The sequence below is a fragment of the Heptranchias perlo genome, chromosome 2 (genome assembly GCF_035084215.1).
Source record: "Heptranchias perlo isolate sHepPer1 chromosome 2, sHepPer1.hap1, whole genome shotgun sequence".
Taxonomy (NCBI): Eukaryota; Metazoa; Chordata; class Chondrichthyes; order Hexanchiformes; family Hexanchidae; genus Heptranchias; species Heptranchias perlo.
The window spans coordinates 172,072,948-172,096,982 of record NC_090326.1 but is presented as its reverse complement, the minus strand read 5'-3'; the positions used below and the strand labels follow the sequence as shown (position 1 = coordinate 172,096,982).

At 48.4% G+C, this 24,035-nt stretch overlaps 1 protein-coding gene across 1 annotated transcript in view; it reads right to left on the bottom strand.

Annotated features, from left to right (window-relative positions):
• Positions 1-24,035, bottom strand: part of LOC137332684 (nuclear receptor-binding protein 2-like) — a 195,974-nt gene that overhangs the window by 109,007 nt on the left and 62,932 nt on the right. The window contains exons 3-6 of the mRNA XM_067996634.1: positions 18,790-19,401; positions 11,905-11,994; positions 8,643-8,723; positions 5,018-5,058 (exon numbers count right to left, since the gene is read on the bottom strand). Coding sequence (XP_067852735.1) covers positions 5,018-5,058; positions 8,643-8,723; positions 11,905-11,994; positions 18,790-19,401 — 824 coding nt within the window. The remainder of the gene's footprint in view (positions 1-5,017; positions 5,059-8,642; positions 8,724-11,904; positions 11,995-18,789; positions 19,402-24,035) is intronic.

The following is a 24,035-nucleotide window of genomic DNA, read 5'->3' as shown; positions in this document are numbered from 1 at the left end:
AAACAGATCACAACCCCCTCCTGCACAGCCACCACTGCGCTCCATCAGCAATCCTCACAGCCACTCATTCACCATCCTCGCCGTGCACGCAAGTACCCACCGTCCCTGACCCCACCCGAACACTACCACACACCCCAATCCCCATGCAATGGGATGGGCACGTGGCCCACGCATCCTCCCATCCATCTGCGCCACGCTCAACCCAACCACACCGATGCTCGATGCGTCTCACGATGCAATACGCACCCACTCACACATCTGTGTTTTGCCTTCACAGGAGAAGAGAAGCAAGAACAACCGCGAAAGGGCACGCACCGGAGGTGGGCCGCCGCAAGTGGTGGAGCTGACCGACGCCGAGGTGGAGGCGCTCGACCTCGCCCGCACGCAACATTGCCTGTCGGTGGCCGATGGCGAGTGTGTCGCTGCCGAAACGGCTGGTAAGGGAAAGCTGACACTCAACACTCATGATCGCGAGTGACCGTATCATCACCTGCCATCAGGCGCACTGTCAAGTTGGTCCACATGCCTCAAAGTGCCCTCTGTTCTCTTGCAGGGCCGTCTGTGTGTGAACCGATTGAGGAGGGCGATTCCTCAGAGGACATGGCGGTCTCTGAGGGTGCATCGTCACATCAGAGCCAACCATCCACCAGCGCAGAGACACGCACCTCGGTGGGTCCCCCTCGCCAACTAGTTGGGGTAGCACTTCGTGATTCACCGCGCACGAGTGAGCATGAGCAGACCCTGGTGGCAGGGGCAGCCGCGGAGGGTCCGCGACGGAGGGAGCACTCATCTCCAGGCTCTGCTCAGCCGGACCCAGATGCTGAACCCAGGGGGCCACCAGTGAAAAGGAGAGTCGTCGAGGGGCACCAGCTAATTGCTGAGGTACTGGGAGAGGTGCCGCGTGCATTGTCCACAATAGCGCAGGCGATGGAGGAGTCCAACTCCTGCATGAGGGCATTGGTGGCGCAGGTACAGGAGGGTACCGGCGACACAGTGTCGCGGGTAGGTGCGGGACTGTCTGCGGTGGAGGACAGGCTGGCCTCCCTCGAGCGTCACGCACAGCTCCAGATTGAGTCCTTGCAGGCCCTGACAACGTCTGTACGGATTCAGGGTGAGCAACATTCCGCCGCCATCAACAGGCTGAGGGATACACTAGGGGTGGCCTTGCAAGGCCTCACACATGCCATCCAAACCGTCGTCCAGCAGGGTGGAAGGGGTGATGTGGGCCGAGGCCACGAGAGGGATGATGGTGACCGGGGACATGGAAGCGGGGACGCCTCTCAAGGCGTCCCCACGTCCCACCCGTCGCCCACCTCTCAACCAGTACCCGCAATGGTGCCTCCTCTCCAGGTGGCCGAGTCTGCCCCTGCCCCGGTGCAGGAGGAGCAGTCTGTGGAGGTGCCGTCACGGGCACCGAAACCCAGGGGCCGTCCGCCAAAAGCATCTACCCGGTCAGGGCGAGAACAGGAGCAACCTGCCACTACCTCTGCTGGAGCCACAGGGGTAGCACCACGTAGGGGTTCCCGCAAAAGAAATCCAAAGGCGTTATAAGCACAAAGGGAATACACCAGGGTGTCTATTAATTTGTACATTTTTTTTATATCATGTCGCATTGGAGATATTAAATACTCTATTCTCACCACTCCTGCCACCTCTCGTCCATTCTTCCGCGGCTTGTGCAGTAGTTGCGTTCCGTGGAGGCCATCATGACGGCGAACACCTGCTGCCACCCATTGGGCACACTGCTGTGGGTGCAGGATTACTGGCAGCACTCTTCAGTGGAGGGGGCTGGTATGGCCGCTCGCATGTGCAGGTGAGGAGATGCGAGCGCCTCGCAGTGTCTGACTCTAGGAGAACCGTTGACGTATGAGTGCCTCCCTGGCCCGGCGAGCATCCCGGTGAGTCGCGGCTCGGCGCATGGGTCGTCCAACATCCTCTGGCGCGTCCTCCTCCTCCGCCTCCTCCTCCTCCTCCTCCTCCTCCTCCTCGCCCTCGCCTTCCTCAATGTGGGTGGCGGGTGTGGATGGGGCCTCCTCCAGCGGCACCCCTCTCTGTTGGGCCATGTTGTGCAGGGCACAGCAGACAACTATGATTCGTCCCACTCTGAATGGTGTGTATTGCAGCGCTCCCCCAGAACGATCAAGGCACCTGAAGCGCATCTTGAGAAGCCCTATGGTCTGCTCAATTGTAGACCTGGTAGCAGTGTGGCTGTCATTGTACCGACGCTGTGGCTCGGTGATGGGGTTCCTCAGAGGTGTCATAAGCCACGTGTGCAGGGGATATCCCTTGTCGCCGAGGAGCCAGCCGTTGCCGGCGTTGGGTGCGTGGAAGAGGGGCGGGACGGTGGACTCCCTGAGGACGAAGGCATCGTGGCAGCTGCCGGGGTATCTGGCGCACACGTGTAGGAATCTCTGGCGGTGGTCACAGATGAGCTGGGCGTTCATGGAGTGATACCCCTTCCTGTTGATGAACAGCCCTGGCTCATGCGGAGGTGCCCGTATTGCGATGTGGGTGCAGTCGATTACACCCTGCACCCGTGGGAAGCCAGCCACAGCATGGAATCCAACCGCCCTCTCCGTCTGGCTGCGCTCGTCCATGGCGAAGTTGATGTTGTGCGAGGCCCTGCGGAACAACCCATCGGTGACCTGCCTTATGCACTTGTGTGCAGAGGACTGACAGACCCCGGTGATGTCCCCGGTGGCACCCTGGAAGGATCCGGATGCGAAGAAGTTGAGGGCAGTGGTGATTTTGACGGCGACAGGTAAGAAGATGCTGCTTGGTCCGTCCGGGAGCAGCTCGTCGTTAAGGAGGCTGCAGATGTCGGCGACTACCTGGCGATTGACTCTGAGCCGACGTATGCACTGCTCCTCGGAGAGGTCCATGAAGCTGAGCCTCACTCTGTACACCCTGTGCGGAGGGTAGTGCCTCCTGCGACGCATCTCTCTCTGCGGTTGCCCTCCCTCCTGCTGTGCAGGTGGGTGTGCCACCGCACCGTGTTGGGGGGCCCCACGTCTCCGAGGCGGACGGCGTGGACTGCGAGGCTGCTGGGGCTGGTCATGCTGTACGTCCTCCGACGATGTCAACACACCACCCATCTGGCAGGTGTTGGTCTGAGGGGTTGTGCAGGGTAGGTGGGTGGTTCCTCGGACTGGGGCTGCGGTTTCGTGTTGGTCTGTCCTCTGGCTTGGCAGGGGGTGGTGGGGGGCAGGGGTTGCCCTATGTGACGCGGTGGCCTCCTGCGTGGGTGAGGGCTCTCCCCCGTGGAGCGCACCTTGGCACCTGCCACAGGCTGCTGGCTGCAACACGCCTGGTTGGAGAGAGACTGTTTCCCCCAGTGTGTGAAACTCACTGCCTTGAACCTAAAATCCCACACTTCCTCTTTTGACAGCTGATTCAGCTCATTAAATGACCACAACGAGCAAGGTAAGTACTCTCGAGTGGAACCCCGCTGGCTTTAATTGCCTGCGGGATTCCCACCAGCGGGGCTTGCGCACGCAGCCCCGCACGTCAGCGCGGTACCCGGAAGTGGCCGGGATTTTGTCGCGATCCGGTCACGTGACCGGATATCGGGATTTTCGGGGCCCCCCCGCTAGAAACCCGCCGGAAACACAACGCCAAAATCGAGCCCAAAGAGTCTGCAAAGGGATATAGACAGGTTAAGTGAGTGGGCAAGAAGGTGGCAGATGGAGTATAATGTGGGGAAATGTGAGGTTATTCACTTTGGTAGGAAGAATAGAAAAACAGAATATTTTTTAAATGGTGAGAAACTATTAAATGTTGGTGTTCAGAGAGATTTGGGTGTCCTCGTGCAAGAAACACAAAATGTTAGCATGCAGGTACAGCAAGTAATTAGGAAAGCAAATGGCATGTTGGCCTTTAGTGCAAGGGGGTTGGAGTACAAGAGTAAGGAAGTCTTACTATAATTGTACAGGGCTTTGGTGAGACCTCACCTGGAATACTGTGTACAGTTTTGGTCTCCTTATCTAAGGAAGGATATACTTGCCTTAGAGGCGGTGCAACGAAGGATCACTAGATTAATTCCTGGGATAAGAGGTCAGCCATTTAAGACTGAGATGAGGAGGAATTTCTTCACTCAGAGGGTTGTGAATCTTTGGAATTCTCTACCCCAGAGGGCTGTGGATGCTGAATCATTGAATATATTCAAGACTGAGATCGATAGATTTTTGGACTCTAAGGGAATCATGGGAGATGGGGATTGGGCAGAAAAGTGGAGTTGAGGTTGAAGATCAGCCATGATCTGATTGAATGGTGGAGCAGGCTCGAGGGGCCGAATGGCCTACTCCTGCTCCTATTTCTTATGTTCTTAACAGGCAGAGAGAGAGGCTGGGGAACAGGCGGAGAGAGGCTGAGACAGTGTTCGAGATTAAGATTGAGAAATAGTTAAGAAATCCATTTTATGCCAAAGAATCAATTATGTTTGATTCCATTTTATATTCTGTAGCTAAATCTACAATGAAAGATTTCTAAAGTGACTAATATCTGTCGAAAGGTTAGTGACAGCCCAGCTGGTACGAGGTCACATATCGAATCATTTTTTCAGAACAACGAGAGGCTCAGTTCTCTTTTCCGGCCTTGCTGATCCAAACAATTGGCGGCAGTGTGATAGGGAGTGGCACTAGTTGGCACTAGTTGGCACTAGTTGGCACCGAGAGTGTGTGAAGGATCGTGAGGTGCAGAGGCCAATGGATTATGCAGCTAGGAACGGTAATTATGGAGAGAGATCACGGCCATAGGTGGGGAGATGGAGAGGGGAGTAATGGGGAGGCGGACCCTGTAATCTGGATATCTCCTGTGGCAGAAGATCCTTTGTCACCTCGGTGTGGAACATTTAATCTTTAATAAACGGCAAACGTTTTTGATTTTGTGTTTGAATTCATTAAAAGGGGAAGAAGAGGGTACAAGATAGAGTGAGATGTTCCTCACTGACTGGGCAGCTGGTGTTTGATGTTTGGGAGTTGAGGGACACTGAATAAATGAATCAAGATAAATGACTGACCTGAGGGCAGAAAGGATCTGTGTACACCATCGCTTCCAGGCCTGTGGAGAGAAGGAGCAGAATGAGACAGAGAGAGAGAGATAGAGAGAGAGAGACAGACAGACAGACAGAGAGAGAGATAGAAAAACAGAGACAGACAGACAGAGAGAGTCAGCGAGAGAGGGAGAAAAACAGAGAGACAGAGAGAGAGACAGACAGACAGACAGAGACAGAGAGAGAAAAAACAGAGAGAGACAGAGAGAGAGAGAAAAACAGAGTGAGACAAAGAGACAGAGTCAAAGAGAGAGAGACAGATAGAGAGAGAGACAGATAGAGAGAGATAGAGATAGAGAGAGAGATAGAGAGAGAGAGAGAGAAAAACAGAGTGAGACAAAGAGACAGAGTCAAAGAGAGAGAGACAGATAGAGAGAGAGAGAGAGACAGATAGAGAGAGATAGAGAGAGAGATAGAGAGAGAGAGAGACAGAGAGAGAGAGAGAGAAACAGATAGAGAGAGAGAGAGAGAGAGACAGATAGAGAGAGACACCGAGTTACATCATGTCTACAGCACAGAAACAGGCCATTCGGCCCAACTGGTCTATCCCGGTGTTTATGCTCCACACGAGCCTCCTCCCTCCCTACGCAATCTCACCCTATCAGCATATCCTTCTATTCCTTTCTCCCTCATGTGTTTATCCAGCTTCCCCTTAAATCCATCTACACTATTCCCCTCAACTGCTCCTTGTGGGAGCGAGTTCCACATTCTCACCACTCTCTGGGTAAAGAAGTTTCTCCTGAATTCCCAATTGGATTTATTGGTGATTATTTTATATTTATAACCTCTAGTTCTGGTCTCCCCCACAAGTGGAAACATTTTCTCTACGTCTCCCCTATCAAACCCTTTCACAATCTTAAAGACCTCTATCAGGTCACCCCTCAGTCTTCTCTTTTCTAGAGAAAAGAGCCCCAGCCTGTTCAGCCTTTCCTGATAAGGATATCCTCTCAGTTCTGGTATCATCCTTGTGAATCTTTTTTGCACCTTCTCCAGTGCCTCTATATCCTTTCTAAGCTGTTGGACTATAACCTGGTGTTGTACGACTCCGTACATTTGTCCACCCCAGTCCATCACCGGCATCTCCACATCATGACCTTTCTATAATATGGAGACCAGAACTGTGCTCATTGCTCCAAGTGTGGTCTAACCAAGGTTCTATACAAGTTTAACATAACTTCCCTGCTTTTCAATTCTATCCTCTAGAAATGAACCAAAGTGCTTGATTTGCCTTTTTTTTATGGCCTTATTAACCTGCGTCGTTACTTTTAGTGATTTGTGTATCTGAACCCCCAGATCCCTCTGCTCCTCTACCCCATTTAGACTCTTATTATCCGAGCAGTGTGAGGCCTCCTTATTCTTCCCACCAAAATGCACCACCTCACACTGATCTAGATTGAAATTCACTTGTAATTACACGCCCATTCTGCATGTTTATTAATGTCTTCCTGTAATTTGTCACAGTTTTCCACAGTGTTAACTACACCCCCCAATTTAGTGTCGTTGGGGAGAAAGAGACAGAGCTACAGAGACAGGGACACAGGGACAGAGAGAGACAGAGACAGAGACACAGGGACAGAGAGAGACAGAGACAAAGAGAGAGAGAGACAGAGACACAGGGACAGAAAAACAGAGTCAGAAAGACAGGGACAGAGAGAGACTGGGACAGAGAGAGAGAGACAGAAACACAGGAGCAGAGAGAGAAACAGAGAGAGACAGAGATACAGAGACAGGGGGACGGAAAGAGAGACAGAGGGTCAGCAACAGAGACAGAGGGAGGCAGAGAGTGAGTAACAGAGACAGAGAGGTTGGCAGAGAGAGACAGAGAGCAAGACGGGGAGAGAGAGAGAAAGAGTCAAAGACAGAGAGAGACAGAGATACAAAGACAGAGACAGTGAGACAAAGAGAGAGAGAGAGAGACAGAGATAGAGACACACACACAAATTTGCACAATCATAAAACTACAGAAAAATGTCAGCACAGACACAGGCCATTCGGCCCCACCACACCCTGTTGGTCTTCATCCTGCACACAAGCAATATCCTAATCCCACGTTCCCAGATCCCTTTATTCCCCTCTGCTTCAACCACCTATCCAACTGGTCTCTGCTCCAATCACTAAATGCAGGAGCTCAGTCCACAGCCTCACAACTCTGTGTAAAAAATTGTTTCTCCTGCTCCCTGACCTAAATCTCTTACATTTAATCTAATATCTATAAACACACAGCATACCTATAAGCAGTTAAATACACACGTACACACTCGGGCACACACATCGATACATAGCCACACAAACTCAGGCACAAACACTCTCACACTAACACAGGCACATTCAGGCACAAACACACACACAAACACACACACACACACTCGTGAACTGGATTTGTTTGTGTGATGCTCTCTGTTTGTGATGTCCAGCTCTCTGATCACTCTCTGATCACTCTCTGATCTGTGGCTGTGCTGCCTACCCGGTGCCAGGGTTAAGGACATCTCCTCCGGGCTGGAGAGAAACTTGGAGTGGGAGGGGGAGGATCCAGTTGTCGTGGTCCACGTAGGTACCAAGGACATAGGTAGGACTAAGAAAGAGGTTCTGCTGAGGGAGTCTGAACAGCTAGGGACTAAATTAAAAAGCAGAACCACAAAGGTGATAATTTCCAGATTATTACCTGAGCCACGGGTAATTGGCACAGGGTAAATCAGATCAGAGAGATGGATGCGTGGCTCAAAGATTGGTGTGGGAGAAGTGGGTTTCGATTCATGGGGCACTGGCACCAGTACTGGGGAAAGAGGGAGCTGTTCCACTGGGATGGGCTTCACCTGAACCATGCTGGGACCAGTGTTCTGACAAACCGAATAACTAGGGCGGTAGAGAAGGCTTTAAACTAAATAGAGGGGGGGAGGGCTCAGGTGGGGCGATGTTCAGATTGATAAAGAGAAAAGACAAGGAAGTAGTACAGGAAAGTGATGGGGGTAATGATAAACAGAGTGTGTCAGGAAGGGACAGAGCATACAATCATAAGAGTGCACTAACAAATGGGTCCGGGGTAGGAAAGAATGGTAAAAAGACAAAATTAAAGGTTCTTTATCTGAATGCGCGCAGCATTCGTAATAAGATCGATGAATTGACGGCACAAATAGAAACAAATGGGTCTGATCTCATTCCCATTACAGAGACGTGGTTGCAAGGTGACCAAGGTTGGGAGCTAAATATTCAGGGTTATTTAACATTTCGGAAGGATAGGAAAAAAGGTAAAGGTGGTGGGGGTAGCTCTGCTAATAAAGGATGAAATTGGTATAATAGTGAGAAATGATCTTGGCTCAGAAGATCACGATGTCGAATCAATTTGGGTGGAGGTAAGAAATAGCAAGGGAAAGAAATCACTGGTGGGAGTAGTATATAGGCCCCCTAACAGTAGCTACACTGTAGGGCAAAATATTAATCAGGAAATAAGGGGGGCTTGTAAAAAAGGTAATGCAATAATCATGGGCGATTTTAACTTTCACATAGATTGGACAAATCAAATTGGCAAAAATAGCCCTGAGGAGGAGATTTTGCGTTGTCGTGTGTCTCGAAGGCCGTCTTGGAGAACGCTTACCTGAAGATCAGAGGCTGAGTGTCCTTGACTGCTGAAGTGTTCCCCGACTGGGAAGGAACCCTCCTGTCTGGCGATTCGCACCTGACGAAGGACGAAAGCTCCGAAAGCTTGTGATTTTCAAATAAAACTGTTGGACTATAACCTGGTGTTGTAAGATTCCTTACAACTTTCACATAGATTGGACAAATCAAATTGGCAAAAATAGCCCTGGGGAGGAGTTCATAGAGTGTATTAGGGACTGTTTCTTAGACCAATACGTCGGGGAACCAACCAGGGAACAGGCCATTTTGGATCTGGTAATGGGTAACGAAACAGGATTAATTAATGATCTCAAAGTAAAGGATCCCTTGGGAAGCAGTGATCATAACATGATAGAATTTCACATCCAGTTTGAGAGCGAGGATCTTGGGTCTGAAACTACTGTATTAAACTTAAATAAGGGCAATTATAAAGGAATGAGGGTGGAATTGGCTAAAGTGGACTGGGTAAACAGATTAGATGGTATGATGGTGGATAAGCAGTGGCAAACATTTAAAAAGATATTTTATGACTCGCAACAAAAATATATCCCTGTGACGAGGAAAGACTCCACAAAAAGGGTGAACCAACCATGGCTAACGAAGGAAGTCAAGGATGGTATCAGGTTAAAAGAAAAAGCATACAACATGGCAAAGATTACTGGTAAGCCCAAAGATTGGGAAAACTTTAAAAACCAGCAAAGGATGACTAAAAGAATAATAAAGAGGGAGAAAATAAATTATGAGAGTAAACTAGCAAGAAATATAAAAACTGACAGTAAAAGCTTCTACAAGTATATAAAAAGGAAGAGGGTAGCTAAAGTAAACATTGGTCCCTCAGAGGATGAGACTGGGGAAATAATAATGGAAAACAAGGAAATGGCAGAGGAATTGAACAGATATTTTGTATCTGTCTTCACAGTAGAAGACACTAAAAACATACAATAATAGTAGAAAATCAAGGGGCAAAGGGGAGGGAGGAACTAAAAACAATCACTATCACTAGAGAAAAAGTACTAGGTAAACTAATGGGTCTAAAGGCTGACAAGTCCCCTGGACCTGATGGTTTGCATCCGAGGGTCTTAAAGGAAGTGGCTACAGAGACAGTGGATGCATTGGTTGTAATCTTCCAGAATTCACTAGATTCTGGAAAGGTCCCAGCGGATTGGAAAACCGTAAACGTAACACCCCTATTCAAGAAGGGAGTGAGACAGAAAGCAGGTAACTATAGACCAGTTAGCCTAACATCTGTCATTGGGGAAATGCCAGAATCCATTATTAAGGAAGTAGTAGCAGGACATTTGGAGACTCATAATACAATCAAGGAGAGTCAACATGGTTTTATGAAGGGGAAATCGTGTCTGACAAATTTATTAGAGTTCTTTGAGGAAGTAACGGGCAGGGTGGATAAAGGGGAACCAATGGATGCAGTATATTTGGATTTCCAAAACAAAAGAACGTATGAACAGGAGTAGGCCATTCAGCCCCTCGTGCCTGCTCCGCCATTTGATAAGATCATGGCTGATCTGTGATCTAACTCCATATACCTGCCTTTGGCCCATATCCCTTAATACCTTTGGTTGCCAAAAAGCTATCTATCTCAGATTTAAATTTAGCAATTGAGCTAGTATCAATTGCCGTTTGCGGAAGAGAGTTCCAAACTTCTACAACCCTTTGTGTGTAGAAATGTTTTCTAATCTCACTCCTGAAAGGTCTGGCTCTAATTTTTAGACTGTGCCCCCGACTCCTAGAATCCCCCTATTACCAGCGGAAATAGTTTCTCTCTATCCACCCTATCCGTTCCCCTTAATATCTTATAAACTTCGATCAGATCACCCCTTAACCTTCGAAACTCCAGAGAATACAACCCCAATTTGTGTAATCTCTCCTCGTAACTTAACCCTTGAAGTCCGGGTATCATTCGATAAGGTGTCACATAAAAGATTACTGCACAAGATAAGAGCTCATGGTGTTGGGGGTGATATACTGACATGGATAGAGGATTGGCTAACTAACAGAAAACAAAGAGTCGGGATAAAAGGGTCATTTTCAAAATGGCAATCTGTAACTAGTGGGGTGCCGCAGGGCTCAGTGCTGGGGCCTCAACTATTTACAATATATATCAATGACTTGGATGAAGGAACAGAGTGTCTTGTGGCCAAATTTGCTGATGATACAAAGATAGGTGGAAAAGCAAGTTGTGATGAGGACACAAAGTGTCTGCAAAGGGATATTGAGAGGTTAAGTGAATGGGCAAAAATTTGGCAGATGGAATATAATGTGGGAAAATGTGAAGTCATCCACTTTGGGAGGAAAAATAAATAAGCAAAATATTATTTGAATGGAGAAATACTACAAAATGCTGCGGTACAGAGGGATCTGGGTGTCCTCGTACATGAAACACAAAAAGTCAACATACAGGTGCAGCAGGTAATCTGGAAGGCAAACGGAATATTGGCCTTTATTTCTAGGGGGATGGAGTATAAAAGCAGGGAAGTCATGCTCCAACTGTACAGGGTGCTGGTGAGACCACACCTGGAGTACTGCGTACAGTTCTGGTGCCCTTATTTAAGGAAGGACATACTCGCATTGGAGGCAGTTCAGAGAAGGTTCACTCGGTTGATTCCGGGTATGGAAGGGTTGCCTTATGAGGAGAGATTGAACAGGTTGGGTCTACACTCATTGGAGTTTAGAAGAATGAGAGGAGATCTTATTGAAACATACAAGATTCTGAGGGGACTCGATAGGGTAGATGCTGAGAGGATGTTACCCCTCATGGGGGAAACTAAAACTAGGGGGCAGAGTCTCAGAATAAGGGGTCGCCCATTTAAGACGGAAATGAGGAGGAATTTCTTCTCCCAGAGGGTTGTGAATCTTTGGAATTCTTTACCCCAAAAAGCTGTGGAGGCTGAGTCATTGAATACATTCAAGGCTGAGTTAGACAAATTTTTGATCAGCGAAGGAGTCAAAGGATATGGGGAAAAGGCGGGAAAGTGGAGTTGAGGTAAAAATCAGATCAGCCATGATCTCATTAAATGGCGAAGCAGGCTCGAGGGGCCGAATGGCCTACTCCTGCTCCTATCTCTCACTCTCTGATCGATCACTCTCTGATCGATCACTCCCTCACTCTACGATCACTCCCTCACTCTACGATCACTCCCTCACTCTACGATCACTCCCTCACTCTACGATCACTCCCTCACTCTACGATCACTCCCTCACTCTACGATCACTCCCTCACTCACCTTCTCGTGCATCGTTTTGTGATTTTTCTTTGTTTTTTTCAGGAACTGTTTCAAACTCCCGGATGACATGTATTCAGTGATAAAAATAACCTGTGGAGAAGACCAAAGGCAATGGTTATTGGAGGGACATGACAGTCTGAGGCCCGAGCAAAGCTGCCCTTGGGATAAGCCCACAGCATCCCTCCCTGCCGATCTCTGTCTCTCTCTCTCTCTCTGTCTCTGTATCTCTGTCTATCCCATCGAGGTACTTGTTACTGCCTCCCTACGAGCAGCAACCCGAGCTGCCCCTTCCTCCTCTCTCTCCAACTTTCCCGCCCAGCACACCCGCTGGGGTCTAATCTTGCCAATCACTTTCCAGTCCCACTCACCCCTCCCAGCGCTGCCCTTGTGGACTGTCAGCAGATCAGCTCTCACCGCCCCTCTCCGCATCTCCCTCCAGAACGTCCATTCACCTATGAACAAGGGCCTTGCCATCCATGGTTTTATTATAGATGATTGTATCGACATCACGGCCTTGATGGAAACCTGGCTGACGGGTGATGACACCTTCCCCCTGAATGAAGTCTCCCCGCCTGGCGATATCTTCCACCACTTGCCCCGCCCCGCGGTGGCAGTATGGTCCTTATCACCAAATCACACTTTGGTCTGTCCCCCGACTCCTCTGGCACCTTCTCCTCTTTTGAACATTTCACTTTGTCCCATCCCTCTCACCTCTCCCCAGTACCACAGCAAGTTTCACACCGAGATATCTTCACTGCTTTCCTCCCTCAGCCTCTGCACCCAGCGACTGTTCATCCTCAGTGATTTCAACCTCCATCTCAGCTCCCCGTGCCCTCTCTTCTCTGCTTTAGCTGCCCTCTCTTTCGCCTTTGACACGGTTGATCACACCATCCTCCTCCAACACAGCTCTTTGAGACTGCCCTCACTTGGTTCCACTCTGATCGTAGCCAGAACATCTCCAGCATTGGCTTCTCATCCACTCCTACACCGTCATCGAGGACCCATCCTCGGTCCCCTCTTCATCTACACCGTGCCCACCCCCCAACTCCCGTCTTCATCCTCCGCAGACAGGGCTACCTGCACCAATCACAGCATGCTATAGATGGCGATAACCAGTCCCACAACCAATGGATCAGGGCAAAGCTCTATACTTCTCCCCATATCCAGTCACGAATGGTGGTGGACAACCAAGCAACTAAAAGGAGGAGGAGACTCCATGAACGATGGCGAAACCCAGCATGCGAGTGCAAAAGACAAGGCTGAAATCTTCGCAGCCATCTTCAGCCAGAAGTGCCGAGTGGATAATCCATCTCGGCCTCCTCCCGAGATCTCCGTCATCGTAGATACCAGTCTCTAGACAATTCAATCCACTCCATGTGATATCAAGAAATGGCTGTCGTGCTGAAGACTTGTGCTCCAGAACTGTTCCAGTACAGCTACAGCACTGGCATCTACCCGACAATGTGGAAAATTGCCCAGGTATGTCCTGTCCACAAAATCAGGACAAATGCTCAGTATTTACCATTGTAAACAATTTTACAACACCAAGTTATAGTCCAACAATTTTTATTTCAAATAAAATTGCTGGACTATAACTTGGTGTTGTAAAATTGTTTACAATTGTCAACCCCAGTCCATCACCGGCATCTCCACATCAGTATTTACCAGGGAGACTAACTAGGTGAAGTTAGAAGAAGCAATCAGAAAAGATATAAAAATATTTAAGATAGAAAGGGGGGAGATAATTGATAAACTAATCAAACTTAGAGAGGATAGGACCACTGATTCGGATGGATTGCATCCACGAATATTAAAAGAAGTTAGGGAGGAGATAGCAGAGGCACCATTACATATATATAAACATCCATTAGAAAAGGGAATAGTGCCAGAGGACAGGCGGACAGATAATGTGATTCCTATATTTAAAAAAGGAGATAGAACCAGTCCAGGGAACTATAGACCAATGAGCTTAATGTAGGTGGTAGGATAAAGATAATTTACATCTATTACATCTTTGAGTAAATTAAAATAATTTAATTAAAGATGTAATAGAAAAAACAACTAAAGAGCGAAACTATAATAGTCAGCATGGATTTCAGAAGGGAAGGTCATGTTTGACCAAACTTATTCAATTCTTTGAAGAAGTAACAGAAAGGATAGATGAGGGTAATGTAGTAGATCTAATATATTTAGATTTTCAAAAGGCCTTCGATAAGGTACCGCATTGTAGACTCATGACTAAGGTCAGAGTATGTGGAGTCAGGGGACAGGTGGTAGAATGGATAGCAAGCTGGCTACAAAACAGAAAACAGAGAGTTGGGGTTGAGAGTAGCTACTCAGTCTGGCATAAGGTGGGAAATGGTGTTCCAGAGTTGCTGGGACCATTATTGTTCACAATTTATATTAACGATTCGGGAATCGGAAGTACAATTTCAATATTTGCGGACGACGCCAAATTGGGGGTATAGTTAATACAGAGGAAGAATGTGACAAATTACAGGAAGATATTAATAAACTTGCAGAATGGGCAATGAATTTCAATCTAGATCAGTGTGAGGAGGTGCATTTTGGTGGGAAGAATAAGGAGGCCTCACACTGCTCGGATAATAAGAGTCTAAATGGGGTTGAGGAGCAGAGGGATCTGGGGGTTCAGATACACAAATCACTGAAAGTAGCAATGCAGGTTAATAAGGCCATAAAAAAGGCAAATCAAGCACTTTGGTTCATTTCTAGAGGGATAGAATTGAAAAACAGAGAAGTTATGTTAAACTTGTATAGAACCTTGGTTAGACCACACTTGGAGTATTGTGAACAGTTCTGGTCTCCAGATTATAGAAAGGATATAGAGGCAATGGAGAAGGTGCAAAAAAGATTCACAAGGATGAACCAGGACTGAGAGGTTCTACCTATCAGGGAAGGCTGAACAGGCTGGGGCTTTTTCTCAAGAAAAGAGAAGACTGAGGGGTGACCTGATGGAGGTCTTCAAGATTATGATAGGGTTTGATAGGGTAGACGTAGAGAAGATTTTTCCACTTGTGGGGGAGACCAGAACTAGAGGTCATAAATATAAAATAGTCACTAATAAATCCAATAGGGAATTCAGGAGAAACGTCTTTACCCAGAGAGTGGTGAGAATGTGGAACTCGCTCCCACAAGGAGTAGTTGAGGCGAATAGTGTAGAGGGATTTAAGGGGAAGAAAGGAATAGAAGGATAGGGTAATAGGGTGATATGAAGTAGGGAGGGGGGAGGCTCGTGTGGAGCATAAACACCGGGATAGACCAATTGGGCCAAATGGCCTATTTCTGTGCTGTAGTTTCAAATTAACTCAATGTAAACCAACCCGGCCAATCACCGCCCCATCAGTCTACTCTCAATCATCAGCAAAGTGATGGAAGGTGTCGTCGACAGTGCTATCAAGCGGCACTTACTCACCAATAACCTGCTCACCGATGCTCAGTTTGGGTTCCGCCAGGACCACTCGGCTCCAGACCTCATTACAGCCTTGGTCCAAACATGGACAAAAGAGCTGAATCCCAGAGGGGAGGTGAGACTCCCCAAAGTAACTCTCCACCAGCTACAAGGCACAAGTCAGGAGTGTGATGGAATACTCTCCACTTGCCTGGATGAGTGCAGCTCCAACAACACTCAACAAACTCGACACCATCCAGGACAAAGAAGTTTTGTCATCCTTGTGTTCAATTTCCTCCATGGCCTCGCCCCTCCCTATCTCTGTAACCTCCTCTAGCCCTACAACCCTCCGGGATCTCTGCGCTCCTCCAATTATGGCCTCTTGCGCATCCCCAATTTTAATCGCTCCACCATTGGCGGCCGTGCCTTCAGCTGCCTGGGCCCTAAATTCTGGAATTCCCTCCCTAAACCTCTCTCTCTCTCTCTCTCCTCCTTTAAGATGCTCCTTAAAACCTACCTCTTTGACCAAGCTTTTGGTCACCTGTCCTAATGTTTTGTTATGTGGCTAGTTGTGAATATGTGTCTGATTTACGCTCCTGTGAAGCTCCTTGGGATGTTTTACTACGTTAAAGGCGCTATATAAATGTAAGTTGTTGTTGTTTAGTTGATCAGCACTCCTGAGAGATCCCCGCCAGAGAGACCCTCACCACTAGATTCAATATCTAGCCCCTCCCCCACACACTCACTATGGCAGCAGATGCATCATCAGAACTTCCCACCGCGTGACATCTGCCACCAAGAAGACCAAGATCAGCAATTGCCTTGGGAACACCACCAGATGCTAATTTACTCCCCCTAGGCAGAACACTGATCTGTATTCACTAATCTGTGCCCCAATCCCAAACATTGTGCCCCATTCCCAAACATTGAACCCCATTCCCGAACATTGTGCCCCATTCCCGAACATTGAACCCCAATTCCGAACATTGTGTCCCATTCCCAAACATTGAGCCCCATTCCCAAACATTGCACCCCAATCCCGAACATTGAGCCCCAATCCCGAACATTGTGCCCCAATCCCAAACATTCTGCCCCAATCCCGAACATTGAACCCCAATCCCAAACATTGTGCCCCAATCCCGAACATTGCGTCCCGTTCCCGAACATTGAGCCCCAATCCCGAACATTGTGCCCCAATCCCGAACATTGCACCCCATTCCCGAACATTGAACCCCATTCCCAAACATTGAACCCCATTCCCAAACATTGAACCCCATTCCCAAACATTGCGTCCCATTCCCGAACATTGAACCCCATTCCCGAACATTGAACCCCATTCCCGAACATTGAACCCCATTCCCGAACATTGAACCCCATTCCCGAACATTGCGTCCCATTCCCGAACATTGCGTCCCATTCCCGAACATTGCGTCCCATTCCCGAACATTGAACCCCATTCCTGAACATTGTGTCCCATTCCCGAACATTGTGTCCCATTCCCGAACATTGTGCCCCAATCCCAAACATTGCACCCCATTCCCGAACATTGCATCCCATTCCTGAACATTGTGCCTCATTCCCGAACATTGTGCCCCATTCCTGAACATTGAGTCCCATTCCCGAACATTGTGCCCCATTCCCGAACATTGAGCCCCATTCCCGAACATTGTGCCCCAATCCCAAACATTGCACCCCATTCCCAAACATTGCACCCCATTCCCAAACATTGCGCCCCATTCCCAAACATTGCGCCCCAATCCCAAACATTGCGCCCCATTCCCGAACATTGCACCCCATTCCCAAACATTGCGCCCTAATCCCAAACATTGCGCCCCAATCCCAAACATTGTGCCCCATTCCCAAACATTGTGCCCCAATCCCAAACATTGCGCCCCAATCCCAAACATTGCGCCCCATTCCCAAACATTGCGCCCCATTCCCGAACATTGTGCCCCAATCCCAAACATTGTGCCCCATTCCCAAACATTGCGCCCCATTCCCAAACATTGCGCCCCATTCCCGAACATTGCGCCCCAATCCCAAACATTGCGCCCCATTCCCAAACATTGCGCCCCATTCCCGAACATTGTGCCCCAATCCCAAACATTGCGCCCCATTCCCAAACATTGCGCCCTAATCCCAAACATTGCGCCCCATTCCCAAACATTGCACCCCATTCCCAAACATTGCGCCCCATTCCCGAACATTGTGCCCCATTCCCAAACATTGCGCCCCATTCCCGAACATTGCACCCCATTCCCAAACATTGCGCCCCATTCCCAAACATTGCGCCCCATTCCCAAACATTGTGCCCCATTCCCGAACATTGCACCCCATTCCCAAACATTGCACCCCATTCCCAAACATTGCGCCCCATTCCCGAACATTGCGCCCCATTCCCAAACATTGTGCCCCAATCCCAAACATTGTGCCCCATTCCCGAACATTGCGCCCCATTCCCGAACATTGCGCCCCAATCCCAAACATTGCGCCCCATTCCCAAACATTGCGCCCCATTCCCGAACATTGTGCCCCAATCCCAAACATTGTGCCCCATTCCCAAACATTGCACCCCATTCCCGAACATTGCGCCCCATTCCCGAACATTGTGCCCCAATCCCAAACATTGCGCCCCATTCCCAAACATTGCGCCCCATTCCCGAACATTGCGCCCCATTCCCGAACATTGTGCCCCAATCCCAAACATTGCGCCCCATTCCCAAACATTGCGCCCCATTCCCAAACATTGCACCCCATTCCCAAACATTGCGCCCCATTCCCGAACATTGTGCCCCATTCCCAAACATTGCACCCCATTCCCGAACATTGCACCCCATTCCCAAACATTGCACCCCATTCCCAAACATTGCGCCCCATTCCCAAACATTGTGCCCCATTCCCGAACATTGCACCCCATTCCCAAACATTGCACCCCATTCCCAAACATTGCGCCCCATTCCCGAACATTGCGCCCCAATCCCAAACATTGCGCCCCATTCCCAAACATTGCGCCCCATTCCCGAACATTGCGCCCCATTCCCGAACATTGCGCCCCAATCCCAAACATTGTGCCCCATTCCCAAACATTGCGCCCTAATCCCAAACATTGCGCCCCATTCCCAAACATTGCACCCCATTCCCAAACATTGCGCCCCATTCCCGAACATTGTGCCCCATTCCCAAACATTGCACCCCATTCCCGAACATTGTGCCCCATTCCCGAACATTGTGCCCCATTCCCGAACATTGCGCCCCATTCCCGAACATTGTGCCTATCTCCTTATGACTGCTTGACCTCCCCCTAATCCCCTAATGCACCGATACAATGCTCAGAGTCCCCACATTACACCTCTAGACATTGCCCCAACATTGCCCTTTTGGAATCCGTTCTTCAACGCTCCCTGTACACCCTGCCCCCCCAAATTGGATCCTTTGTGACAATAGACACAGTGGATTGCTATCCAGAACTTACTCACCCTAATGGGGGTTTCCCTGACGGGGGTCTCTCTGACGGAGGTCTTTCTGGCTGTAGTCTCTCTGGTAGGGGTCTCCTGGGCAGGGGTCTCCTGGGCAGGGGTCTCCTGGGCAGGGGTCTCTCTGGTGGGGATCTCCCTGGTGGGGGTCTCTCTGGTGGGGGTCTCCCTGGCGGGGGTCTCTCTGGCAGGGGTCTCTCTGGCGGGGGTCTCTCTGGCGGAGGTCTCTCTGGCGGAGGTCTCTCTGGCGGAGGTCTCTCTGGCTGTCGTCTCTCTGGCTGTCGTCTCTCTGGCTGTCGTCTCTCTGGCTGTCGTCTCTCTGGCTGTCGTCTCTCTGGCTGTCGTCTCTCTGGCTGTCGTCTCTCTGGCTGTCGTCTCTCTGGCTGTCGTCTCTCTGGCTGTCGTCTCTCTGGCTGTCGTCTCTCTGGTAGGGGTCTCCTTGGCGCTGGTCTCTCTGGCAGGGGTCTCTCTGGCAGGGGTCTCTCTGGCAGGGGTCTCACTGACGGAGGTATCACTAGTGGGGGTCTCTCTGCTGTCTATCCAGTACCAGTGAAATTTCACGATGTTGGGGTGCTCAAGCTGCATGAAGTGATCAAACACCAACTTAATATTCTCCTGTAGAAAGAAGGTCAGAGTTAGACTAAGCAAGAGGAATTCCAAGAACAGGGGTCCAGGAACAGAGAGATCTGGGGGTATATGTACACAAATCGTTGAAGGTGGCAGGGCAGGTTGGGAAAGTGGTTAAAAAAGCATACGGGATCCTGGGCTTTATAAATAGACATGATGTGGAGATGCCGGTGATGGACTGGGGTTGACAATTGTAAACAATTTTACAACACCAAGTTATAGTCCAGCAATTTTATTTTAAATTCACAAGCTTTCGGAGGCTTCCTCCTTCGTCAGGTAAACATTTACCTGACGAAGGAGGAAGCCTCCGAAAGCTTGTGAATTTAAAATAAAATTGCTGGACTATAACTTGGTGTTGTAAAATTGTTTACAATTTATAAATAGAGGCATAGAGTACAAAAGTTTGGAAGTCATGATGAACTTTTATAAAACACTGGTTCGACCACAACTGGAGTATTGTGTCCAGTTCTGGGCACCGCACTTTAGGAAAGATGTGAAGGCCTTAGAGAGGGTGCAGAAGAGATTTACGAGAATGATTCCAGGGATGAGGGACTTTAGTTACGTGGATAGACTGGAGAAGCTGGGATTGATCTCCTTGGAACAGAGACGGTTGTGAGGAGATTTGATCGAGGTATTCAAAATCATGAAGGGTCTGGACAGAGTAGACAGAGAGAAACTGTTCCCATTGGTGGAAGGGTCAAGGACCAGAGGACATAGATTTTAAGTGATTGGCAAAAGAACCAAAGGTGACATGAGGAAAAACTTTTTTACACAGCGAGTGGTTAGGATCTGGAAAGCACTGCCCGAGGGGGTGGTGGAGGCAGATTCAATCATGGCCTTCAAAAGGGAACTGGATAAGTACTTGAAGGGAAAAATTTGCAGGGCTACGGGGAAAGGGCGGGGGAGTGGGACTAGCTGGATTGCTCTTACATAGAGCCGGCACGGACTCGATGGGCCGAATGTCCTCCTTCTGGCTGTAACCTTTCGATGATTCTATGATTCTATAACTCTACATAGCCCCCATAGAGTATCAGGATCACACATACAGAACAGATGTGTATAAAGAATTCCGTAGAATTACAGAAACAGGCCATTCAGCCCAACTGGTCTATCCTGGTGTTTATGCTCTGCACGAGCCTCCTCCCTCCCTCATCTCACCCTATCAGCATATCCTTCTATTCCTTTCTCCTCATGTGTTTATCCAGTTTCCCCTTAAATGCATCTACACTATTCACCCCAACTACTCCTTGTGGGAGTGAGTTCCACATTCTCACCACTCTCTGGGTAAAGAAGTTTCTCCTGAATTCCCTATTGGACTATCTTATATTTATGGCCCCGAGTTCTGGTCTCCTCGACAAGTAGTTACTAGAATGATTCCAGGGATGAGGGACTTCAGTTACGTGGATAGATTGGAGAAGCCGGGGTTGTTCTCCTTGGAACAGAGAAAGTTGCGAGGAGATTTGATCGAGGTGTTCAAAATCATGAAGGGTCCGGACAGAGTAGATAGAGAGAAACTGTTCCCATTGGCGGAAGGGTCAAGAACCAGAGGACACAGATTTAAGGTGATTGGCAAAGGAACCAAAGGTGACATGAGGAAAAACTTTTTTACACAGCGAGTGGTTATGATCTGGAATGCACTGCCCGAGGGGGTGGTGGAGGCAGATTCAATCATGGCCTTCAAAAGGGAACTGGATAAGTACTTGAAAGGAAAAAATTTGCAGGGCTACGGGGAAAGGGCGGGGGAGTGGGACGAGCTGGATTGCTCTTGCATAGAGCCGGCACGGACTCGATGGGCCGAATGGATTGCTTCCAAGCTGAAACCATTCTATGATTCTATGAAGTGGAAACATCTTCTCTACATCTACCCGATCAAATTACTGAGATTACTGGTTGCAGGGTGACTAAGGTTGGGAACCAAATATTCCAGGGTACTTGACTTTTCGAAAAGACAGGCAGAATGGAAAGGGAGGGGGTGCAGCCCTGATAATAAAGGATGAGATAAGGACAGTGGTGAGGAAGGATCTCGGCTCGGAGGATCAGGAAGTAGAATCAGTCTGGGTGGAAATAAAAAATAACAAGGGGCAGAAAACACTGGTGGGAGCAGTTTATAGGCACATGTCACTCCACTTTTTAAGAAAGGAGAGGGAAACCAGGGAATTATAGACCTGTTAGCCTAACATCTGTTGTGGGGAAAATGCTGGAGTCTGTAATTAAGGATAGGGTGACTGAACACCTCGAGAATTTTCAGTTAATCAGAGAGAGTCAGCATGGATTTGTGAAAGGTAGGTCGTGCCTGACAAACCTGATTGAATTTTTTGAAGAGGTGACTAAAGTAGAGGACAGGGGAATGTCAATGGATGTTATTTATATGGACTTCCAGAAGGCATTTGATAAGGTCCCACATAAGAGACTGTTAGCTAAGATAGAAGCCCATGGAATCGAGGGAAAAGTACGGACTTGGTTAGGAAGTTGGCTGAGCGAAAGGCGACAGAGAGTAGGGATAATGGGAAGGTACTCACATTGGCAGGATGTGACTAGTGGAGTCCCGCAGGGATCTGTCTTGGGGCCTCAATTATTCACAATATTTATTAACGACTTAGATGAAGGCATAGAAAGTCTCATATCTAAGTTTGCCGATGACACAAAGATTGTTGGCATTGTAAGCAGTGTAGATGAAAACATAAAATTACAAAGGGATATTGATAGATTAGGTGAATGGGCAAAACTGTGGCAAATGGAATTCAATGTAGACAAATGTGAGGTCATCCACTTTGGATCAAAAAAGGATAGAACAGGGTACTTTCTAAATGGTAAAAAGTTAAAAACAGTGGCTGTCCAAAGGGACTTAGGGGTTCAGGTACATGGATCATTGAAGTGTCATGAACAGGTGCAGAAAATAATCAATAAGGCTAATGGAATGCTGGCCTTTATATCTAGAGGACTAGAGTGCAAGGGGGCAGAAGTTATGCTGCAGCAATACAAAACCCTGGTTAGACCGCACCTGGAGTACTGTGAGCAGTTCTGGGCACCGCACCTTCGGAAGGACATACTGGCCTTGGAGGGAGTGCAGCGTAGGTTTACTAGAATGATACCCGGACTTCAAGGGTTAAGTTACGAGGAGAGATTACACAAATTGGGGTTGTATTCTCTGGAGTTTCGAAGGTTAAGGGGTGATCAGATCGAAGTTTATAAGATATTAATGGGAACAGATAGGGTGGATAGAGAGAAACTATTTCCGCTGGTAATAGGGGGATTCTAGGAGTAGGGGGCACAGTCTAAAAATTAGAGCCAGACCTTTCAGGAGTGAGATTAGAAAACATTTCTACACACAAAGGGTGGTAGAAGTTTGGAACTCTCTTTCACAAACAGCAATTGATACCAGCTCAATTGCTAAATTTAAATGTGAGATAGATAGCTTTTTGGCAACCAAAGGTATTAAGGGATATGGGCCAAAGGCAGGTAAATGGAGTTAGAAAACAGATCAGCCATGATCTTATCAAATGGCGGAGCAGGCACGAGGGGCTGAATGGCCTACTCCTGTTCCTATATTCCTAAACAGTTCAGTAGAATGGGCCTATACTCTCTGGAGTTTAGAAGAATGAGAGGTGATCTCATTGAAACATTTAAGATTCTGAGGGGGCTTGACAGGGTAGATGCTGAGAGATGGTTTCCCCTGGCTGGAGAGTCTGGAACTAGGGGGCATAGTCTCAGGATAAGGGGTCGGACATTCAAGACTGAGATGAGGAGGAATTTCTTCACTCAGAGGGTTGTGAATCATTGGAATTCTCTACCACAGAGGGCTGTGGATGCTGAGTCATTGAATATATTCAACAAAGGAACATGGGAACAGGAGTAGGCCATTCAGCCCCTCGTGCCTGCTCCGCTATTTGATAAGATCATGGCTGATCTGTGATCTAGCTCCATATACCTGCCTTTGGCCCATATCCCTTAATACCTTTGGTTGCCAAAAAGCTATCTATCTCAGATTTAAATTTAGCAATTGAGCTAGTATCAATTGCCGTTTGCGGAAGAGAGTTCCAAACTTCTACCACCCTTTGTGTGTAGAAATGTTTTCTAATCTCACTCCTGAAAGGTCTGGCTCTAATTTTTAGACTGTGCCCCCTACTCCTAGAATCCCCCTATTACCAGCGGAAATAGTTTCTCTCTATCCACCCTATCTGTTCCCCTTAATATCTTATAAACTTCGATCAGATCACCCCTTAACCTTCGAAACTCCAGAGAATAGAACCCCAATTTGTGTAATCTCTCCTCGTAACTTAATCCTTGAAGTCCGGGTATCATTCCAGTAAACCTACGCTGCACTCCCTCCAAGGCCAGTATGTCCTTCCGAAGGTGCGGTGCCCAGAACTGCTCACAGTACTCCAGGTGCGGTCGAACCAGGGTTTTGTATTGCTGCAGCATAACTTCTGCCCCCTTGTGCTCCAGTCCTCCAGATATAAAGGCCAGCATTCCATTTGCCTTATTGATTATTTTCTGCACCTGTTCATGACACTTCAATGATCTATGGACCTGAACCCCTAAGTCCCTTTGGACATCCACTGTTTTTAACTTTTTACCATTTAGAAAGTACCCTGTTCTATCCTTTTTTGATCCAAAGTGGA